The sequence below is a fragment of the Crocodylus porosus genome, unplaced genomic scaffold, assembly GCF_001723895.1.
Source record: "Crocodylus porosus isolate Cpor-Errol unplaced genomic scaffold, CroPor_comp1, whole genome shotgun sequence".
Lineage (NCBI taxonomy): Eukaryota > Metazoa > Chordata > Crocodylia > Crocodylidae > Crocodylus > Crocodylus porosus.
The window spans coordinates 54,503,445-54,512,449 of record NW_017728951.1 but is presented as its reverse complement, the minus strand read 5'-3'; the positions used below and the strand labels follow the sequence as shown (position 1 = coordinate 54,512,449).

The window sequence follows — 9,005 nt, the reverse complement described above, 5'->3', positions numbered from 1 at the left end:
CATGAAAACTGCACCCTGCCAGGGTAGGGAGGCCTGGTGGGACTGCTGGTACTGTGGCAGCCCTGTAAATGCCAGGACCTATGATCCCCTGGTGAAAGGCGGGTAGGAGGCGCCATAATCTCCAGCTAATGCACGCATGCACAAAGTCCTGGCTGGGGAATGTCTTTGACAGGCCTGATGCTTGCTGGTTGCAGTGCAGTTGGAGGCTCCCGGTGAGCTCAGCTTAGCTGCCTGGGATTCCAGCTTTAGGGATGAAAACCTCTTTGTCAGGCTGAGGAAGTACCCGCAGTTGGTCCTGGATGGAAGGAATGGTAAAGAAGTCAGAGGCTGGCCTGGCCCGCAATGCAGGTAAGAAAACCACTGCAGTTCATAGGCCCAGCTCTGAAAAGTGGTTTGGCATTGTAATTTGTACCCTCTCAGGATCAGGCCTGAGAGACTGGAGGCAGAGTGTTTTTTTGGTGAGGAATGTGCCCCCACAGCTAGTTTGATTTTGTTGTCTTTGGTAGATTCTGGTGTGCAGTTTGTGAGGTTATTGGAGATAGTTGGCAAGTTTTGTGTTTTAAGCTGTAGGAAGTTGGCTTTAGTTCTGGTGATGAGGTTAGGTATTTCTTTGAATGTACAAACAACTTTTCAGAGCTGGGCCTATGAACTGTACTTCATCAGCCTCCTAGGTAGTAGGTACAGAAACTCATGGACTCAGTACACACAGTGGAATTCTGGCACACTGCCACCTGCTGGACATCTGGGTAACTCCCCAGTTATCTCTGCACTTGTACCTGTGCTGCTACATCCCCCTTTCCCCGCTACCCCAGGCTGTCCCTCCCCCCTGATGCCTCCATTTCCATTTTCAATGACTGGCTTTCTTGCCTGCATTGCATGCCAGGCCAGCCTCTGGCTTCTTTACTATTCCTTCCATCCAGGACCAACTGCAGGTACTTCCTTAGTCTGACAAAGGGGTTTTCAACCCTAAAGCTTCCAAAGATACATTATTTAAGTACTCCTTTTTTTTTTCATAACACACATATACATATAAAAACACAAGATAAGCCATCACACACCATGAGCAACATCATATGTCCAACACAACACATCTTTTTACTGTCAATTCCTTTATAAAAAGAAAGGCTCTGTGACAGTTGTCTTTGTGTACCTTTGAAGTTGCTGCTGCTACTACTGGTGTTGAGCCAGCTAAGTTATTTTACCTGTTGTCACATAAAGTAGAGGACTGGGCGTGAGGCTGTAGGGGAGGAGGAGGCCCCACTGGGGCACACTGCCATGTTGTGCAGAGGCCCCACCTCCAGGAAGGGCACACCTTAACACACACAATGTCACCCACCCACGTCACGGGTTTTGCCTGTCAGCAGCTTGGGGTGCAGGGCCCTGGACTACAGACTCCCCCAGTGAGACACACACAGCTGGCAGGCTTCATGGCCTGGCAGGGCCCAGCACCCAGGCCTGTACTAGATTTCACCTCCCTGTGGCCCAAGACAGATGCAGTCGCCCAAGCACCCACCCACATGACGAGTTTTGCCTGTCAGCAGCTTGGGGTGCAGTTTCCCCCAAACCCTTGCACTGATCTTCTTGAAACATGGCAGGCTTTGTGACCTGAGCAGGGGCCATCACCCCTGCAGTTTTCAGCCTGCTGTGCCTTAACACACACAGGGTCATTTGTGTCATGAGTTTTGCCTGTCAGGAGCTTAGGGTGCAGTTCCCCCCCAAACCCCTATACTGATCTTCTTGAAACTTGGCAGGCTTTGTGGCCTCACCAGGGGCTACCATTCCTGCAGTTTTCAGCCCCCTGTGGTGTAACACATAGACGTGACAGGAGTTTTGCTTTCAAGAATTTGGGGTGCAGTTCCCCCCAAACCCCTGCACCGATCTTCTTGAACCTTAGCTAGCTTCATGCTCTAAGCAGAGGTTACCACCTCTGCAAGTTTCTCCAGAATTGAAGCTAAAACAACAAAGTTATAGATATTTCATTGATCCCTCTTTATAGCCTATAGCCAGATGTCCGAAGTGGTTCCGAAGCTTCGGAGTCACTTCAGCCGAATCGTAGTGGCAAACCTATCTGGAGCTCTGGATCAGATTGTGGCCATCCAAAGTGGTTGGATCCAAAGCTGGATCAGATCGCTGCTGACTTGCACAGACCTACTGCTAACCCCTGTTCTAGGTCCTTTTCTGCTCAAATGGTTGTTGCACCCATTCTTGCCCAGCTCCCAGTTCTTGTACTTGTGCCCAACTACCAGGCTGTAGAATAGTGAAGGTAAGAGTGCGCTCTACTCCACTGCTGTGCACAATGGATTGCAAAATCTATGGTGCTGCAGGGAAGGCAGATAAGAGGGAACCTGAGCATATAGATTATTGATGAGGGTCGTCTCAGGGAGTGGATGTCTTTGGTTTTGGTCCCTGTGACTGGGTCTTTAGCCAATACCTATCTAATGTAAAATGAAGCTTTAAGCCAGTAGTGCTCTACCTCTGGCTGTCAGGCTAGATTCAGCAGGTGGAGCCATGTCATCCTGCTACCCCACCCAGATGCCAAATTTCTAGACCCATGGGGAGTCGTGTGGTCTGTATGACATGGCCCTACTTATTGTACTGCACCAGCATGTGGGCACTCCGTGGCTAGATCTGGCTTGCAGGTTAGCGGCTGAAACAGCGCAGCTGGATCTGGCATGTGAGGAGGTCACACCTGTGCACTTTTAACCCCACACTGAATCAAGATTGCACACTAACCTAATGCAGGAGCTCTGGCCCATGGGTCCACCACATGTGGGGCTGGAGAGGTTGAGCACCACTATTTGAAATTTAGGGAGTGGAAACCAGAAACAAGAATTACAAGAATTCCCTCCTCCCAAGGGAATGCCTGCCTCACTAGGCTACAGAGTCATGATCCCTCTTTCTTCTTTCTCTCTCTGGCCCCATGACTCCTCTGTGTATGCCTTTCAACCAGAACCCTCCAGGCATCAGTATAAAATGCTTCAATGTCTTGGCTTTGTGAAAATTGGTGGTGTGTGGGGGGCAGAGGTTGGGGAAGGGGAAAAGGAGAAAGGGGTGATCTGTCTCTCTCTCAAGCAAAGCAATGGCAAAGAGACTGTCTGCAATGCTGCCACAGAGGCTACATACTATTACTGAGTGGTATTAATGTAGGAAGGTACCAAAATAATACAACTACAGCAGAATGGATGGAAGATACTGAAACTACAGACAGGTATTCTGTTTATCAGGTCCCACTTTAGTGCAAGTGAAAGCATAATAAACCCTAAGCAGAGTGAATTAGCCCAAATTTTGATCATTAACAAAAGAAAACTTTAAAAAAGGAAGCCACAACATAATGGTAGTCAATATTTGCAGATTTTTTTAAAACCTCCTTACCATCTCTGCTACATAGCATTTAGGATTTGAGAAGATTGCAGCTTTCTCTCTTTTACTGCACATCAGTAACAGAAGTGAACCTCTAGCTTCCAGCTGAACCTGCAATTTTGTTGATGGTATGAGGCAGACTAGAATGAGATTCACTTTCCTGTGATGGTTTTGTAGGCCAAACAGCAGAAATTGCTTCCTCTCCCTCTGTTCATTTTTTCCATTATAGCCAAGGGATGTGATTCAGATGCACTAAATTACAACTGTGTTGAGCAAGATGCTGATATTTCTTCCCTTATTATCAAATTTAGGGTAAAAGCAGAAAAAAACCTAAACACACCTCTGTCAGGGGAGAAAGCTAAGATACTACAATTACTGAATACCTTTAATAGATTTTATTAATAAAAAAAACAGTTGGAATACAGTATAACAGAAAAGAATAGCTGTATCCACTGGAAAATGAAGTCTTACAATATATAATAAAACATCTTCCCTCCCCTCACTTAAACAATTTTTTAAATACTATTATCACAATTCTTGTTAAATCTAATGAAATTAACGGTCCTTTCAGGTTCCCATTATATAAGAATGAACATTAAATACTGGCTTAAATATGACATCAGGAAAACAGTAGTACAGATAATGTTACAAGCATTTGGAACCTCATGAAATTGTGTATGAACACAGTCATAAATAGCAGCAAATTAAACAATTGTCCTACATAGAAATCATTACAGCAGATGATCATGGCCACTCCTGTACCATACAAATAAAGTATTTCTCCTTGCATAGTCATGCATTACCTAGATGGTCTGGAGCAGAGCTGTGCAAATGCAGCTGATGGTGATTTTTGTTTCCTGAGGAAGTTGAGCCACTGTAAATTGCTCCACTGAAGCCATGCTGACTTACATAAGCAGAGGAGCTGGGCTCTGTGGTTTAGTCATTCTTGCTGACAATAAGAGTAAATAAATCAGCTCCAGAATGCAGTGAAATCCATGTAAGGAAACAAAAGAAAATAGTGGGAAGGGTAGTAGCAGAATCTAGGCAAATAGTAAGGGCTGTATGGAAATATTCAAACCTTGCTGCAGAGAAACAAAGAGAATTTCACCAGTTTTGTTTTGTGCTACAAGTCCCAACAGTAATTTGCACTCCAAGCCTCTTTTCTCTCTTTTACTTTCCAAAACTCCTATAATGCTGTTAATTGGAGCTACATAGTAGAATTAGTAGTAATAATAACAATAATCATCACCATTGATTATTACTATTAATAGAGATGATAATAATAATGATAATAAGTCACATTTTCCCCACTCTCAACAACTTCTTGCATAGTTCTACTTAATATTTTATTTATTCATTCATTTCCTATGTAAAAAACACTAATTGTATCACTCAGTACTTTGGAAGCCTCTTACACATCACCCCATTTTCCTTACACGTAAGACTACAAAAAAGAAATAGATTCACACTTGTTCTTGTAAACAGTGGTTTTGCAAGTAGTTAGGAAGAAATTGCCCTCTCTTAAATAGATAGGGATTGAGTCTCTACTCAGTTACACCAGTTCTAGGATAGTATTACTCTAGCATACTGTAATGAGGCATCAGGTCCATAGTACAAATAATACTCCCCAGAATACAATGCATGTCTCGGTGCAATTTCTGACCAATAAGTATATATATTATCTGCCCTCTGTCCCTTTGGAAAAGCAACTTGCTTCCAAGTATAAAGTGTATAACACTGTTTCCTCTTTTCTTTTTTAAGGACAGAAAAAAAAGATAGTAGACATAAAAAATGGCTGGAGATTTCATAGAATAGATGGGACACCATGAGTCACGTTTGTATAAAACTGGTGTAGACAAATGAAAATCAGGGCTAACGTGTATATAAAGTTGAAAGGAGTGACCTATATGACTTTTTAAAAAGTCACATACTGTAATTGAAAAGGTGGTACTGTTCCACTGCTCTCGCTCATTAATCCACACATCTACCATTCAGAGCTCTTTCTACAGGACCTGCCATCATATTTTCTTTTGTAGTGTCAGAGAGAACACACACAGAATGCAGCTGACTGATTTCAAATGGTTGTTTTACAATGGTCTGACTAGATGGTCAGATGTCAAAGTGCTGCACAAAAGAAGATACGGCATTCAACAGGACTTAAAAACATGCAGGGTGTAGAAATACCCTTCTGAATATTAAATATTCCATAATGTTTCCTGTATCATTGCTCATCAGCAACATGTGACCATCCCATATTTTCCATGTCTTTTAATAATTAGTTGAGGCTTTGGTTTAGAGACCTCATTACAATTATTTTTAGGAGCTTCTGTAGCTTGGATGCTTAAGATGAGATATAGGATTAATAGTGTGGGAAATAGGCAGATGAGAAGAAAGGAACAGAGAATCATGATGCTATATGCTACCCTCTATTGAATCAGTAGCAGAATGGCATCATCATTGCCCCAGAGAAGACAGCACATTTTACCTTCCCTGAGGGAGTCACATGATTGAGGGTATATGATTGGTTTCCCTTTAACTATCAGCCCAATCAAATAATCTGTAGATAAGAGTCAGAAATAACATAATCAACTAAAGAAACACTCCAAAGGAAACCTGATGATCTGGAATACTTTATATCCCAAGTGTTTAGTTTTTGTTTCTCTTCCTCAATTTCATGGCACAGTCCTACACTCCTCAAAGCTGTTAACAGAAGCCTAAAATATTTTGGGAGCTAACATATTCCAGAAGGTAACAGGGTGCAACAGTGTGTTGACATAGTAGCTCCCTCTACATGTTACAGATATTGCATAATTAACTGGTTAATTGTACAATTACCTTTGAGACCAGCTATACCTGCAAAGTAGCTATCCTGGAATGAAAGTTCCAATCAGCTATGAATTAGACCTCAAAAGTGTGTACTAACTTTATAGCTGGTTGCTACTGAGCTTCAATTTTTACATATGACAGGATCCCATAACTTCAGTGGTACACCATGCCTAGCCAGGGCTGCATGTCCCACAGCTGAGGGACTCTCAGCCACAGCAGCTGCTGACTCTGGGTCTTGGCAGCACAGGGACCCAGAGTCCCACAGCTGTGGATGTTGTATGCTGTGACCCAGATGGGCTGGGTGGATTGCCGCTGCTGTGATCTCCTAGCTTTGGGGGTGCATGAGTGTCCCATGGCTAAGAGCTCCTCAACTAAGGGGGCAGTCAGCTACAGGAGCTTGCTTCTCCCCAGTGCAGGGGAGCCTGGGATTGGGCTCCCCCTGCATTAGCAATAAGGTGCAATCAGATCTAATGCACGATCCCACAATCATGCCTCCTGCCTTGCATATGTTTTGTGGCAGGATTTGTGTGGATTGTGCATTACATCCCAGCGTGCCTTTACCCACACATGTAGAAGGGCAATGTTGGAGACACTGAAGTACCACAGCACAGTGGCTCTTCCAGAGAATGACATATTAAAAGGTTCAGTCTTCTCCTTGCCCCTGAAGAAACAAGGGGGCCTATTCTGTGGCATGCAAAGCAGCTCTTAGCCTGGCTTACCTAGCTAGTTAAACCAGACTTCAATTGTTTGCTTCACTTGTGTGGTATAAATAGGCCAGATTGTATCAGTGAGTCAAGCTTTAAATTTCTTCCAATACTTATTCCACGAGATGCAAAGAAGTATTTTACTCACTTGCTTGTTAATTGGTATTATCCACCTCAGAACAAATAAGAGATTTTGTTTAACAGTAATGGCAGAAGAGGACCCTATGGTAGACCATGTGAAACACGTATCAGTGCCCAATACTACTATTATTGCCACGCTACAAAGTACAGAAAAAACCCACTAAGTTGCAAACACTATCAATGCTAGCGTAGCATAACTCTAACATTTTAGGATTAAAATAGAAATTTAAATGAAAAAATAATTTTCTTTAACAACCATCCCCACACCTCAATTATTTCAGACACCATCTTGTCTGCCTGGTGTATCCTGCTTCCAAGAGTCTGCTCTCATTTTTTCAGGAGCATTTTCCCCTCAATTTTAAAGGTTCATTCTCCTCCCTTATTCTCCACTGTTGGCAGATGTGTTATCTGAAGGGACTGTTAGCTCCACCTTGTGATAGTGTTGCAATTATTACATATGGTCCCACACCAGCTATGTTTGAAAAAGAATAAGTAAGCTTTTTCTGTTCTTCTTGGCGGGCATGCATGGTTTGGTAATGGAGGAAAACATTGTGTTAAATGTACTCTGACAAAAGCCAGCATAAACTGCATGACAATGAAAAACTTCTCAAAGTTTCTGTGCTTTGCACTTGGAATCAAACATACTTAGGTATCCTAAGCACACAAGCTGTTGCAAAACATAACAGCAAACAACCTCTGAACACGAGAACCCATTTATGATCTACCTACTTGGAGAATCACAATTTATCTGCTTTAGAAAATAATCTTTATAGTTGTTACACTGGTGTTTCTACAATAATGGCAATATTTACAAAGTGTCCTGGAATTTTAAATGCCCAATTTTAGGCACCTTGGATCTGTTTTATGTAATGGATGAGAATGAGCATCAACTGAAATTTTGGGTGAATGGCACCTTTAAAAAGCAAGTCTCTGGAAAGAAGTTTACATTGGAAACTCCCAAAACTGCAACATCATAAATCACTGGCCACTTCTGAAAACATTAACTTAAAGACATGGACAATTAGCACCTTAGGAGGAAACCACCATTTATAAAAGATCTGGGTGAAATTCTAGGAAACGACTTGATACCAATATTATTATACGCTATAGATGAAATAATTCAATTGCAAAATAGATTAGAGTGTAATACTTGCACAAAGTAACTAATGATTGTAGCTTGGGGTGCAGTTCATTGTGTATTGATAGAACTTGGAAAGATTAATTACACCAAGTAACTATATCCATGCACTGCAGTGATATGTGATCCTCCTGTATGGTGGATGAGGATTCATTAGAGGTGACAGGTGTTGCTGCCTGCATTCCTTTTTTCAAACTTCTGTTTGAGCTCTGACACTAGGGCATTGTGGGCACTGCTGTGACCCTTCTTCAACTGCTTGTTTATAAACATGGGAGTCAGGGAACCTGATACGGTTGGCACTCTCCATTCAGTGCTGTTCTTCTTAGGTGCTAGAAGTGGGATTGGCGGTGGGGGTGGGCTTGGGGCACTAGGCAGTAGAGAAGGAATTTGGATGTTATTGTTGCTGTTTTCATTCTTCAGGCTCTTTGTGTCATCTTCAATGGCAAACTTCTCTGCAGCGGTGCTGGGCCTTTTGAATTTCAGCCACTCCATCCTAACTGCCCTAGTCTGCTGCGTCTGTCTCTTTCTTATGATCCGTCTTACCGGCATGATTTTGTTGGACCTCTTATTACGCCAGAACATGACAGTAGAGATTATGATTGTGATCATCACCATTATGCCCATGACACCAGCTAGCACTCCTAAGGCTTTCATGGGGTTATCTTTAGTTTGCATCAAAAAGGCTGCCATAGGCCCTTTGTGAAGAGTCTGTAAAAGAGTACAAAGAGAACGTGATTTTACTCTATGGGACCAACAGTGAATTTATAATTACATTTGTCCAAAATATATACCAATAAGGGTTGGCCAACAGAAGCTGACTTTAAAAAATAATTAAA

General features: G+C 42.6%; 1 protein-coding gene across 3 annotated transcripts in view; it reads right to left on the bottom strand.

The window, feature by feature from the left end:
• The window catches only part of CDHR1 (cadherin related family member 1), a 96,304-nt gene that overhangs the window by 9,856 nt on the left and 77,443 nt on the right, over window positions 1-9,005 (bottom strand). Inside the window, exons 17-18 of one of the 3 annotated variants that reach the window (XM_019555780.1) lie at window positions 8,713-8,877; window positions 3,741-5,917 (exon numbers count right to left, since the gene is read on the bottom strand). In XM_019555780.1, coding sequence (XP_019411325.1) covers window positions 5,909-5,917; window positions 8,713-8,877 — 174 coding nt within the window. In that variant the 3' untranslated portion in view covers window positions 3,741-5,908. Of the gene's footprint in view, window positions 1-3,740; window positions 8,878-9,005 lie in introns of those variants that run through there. The other 2 variants (XR_002104829.1, XM_019555778.1) reach the window with 2 other exon arrangements.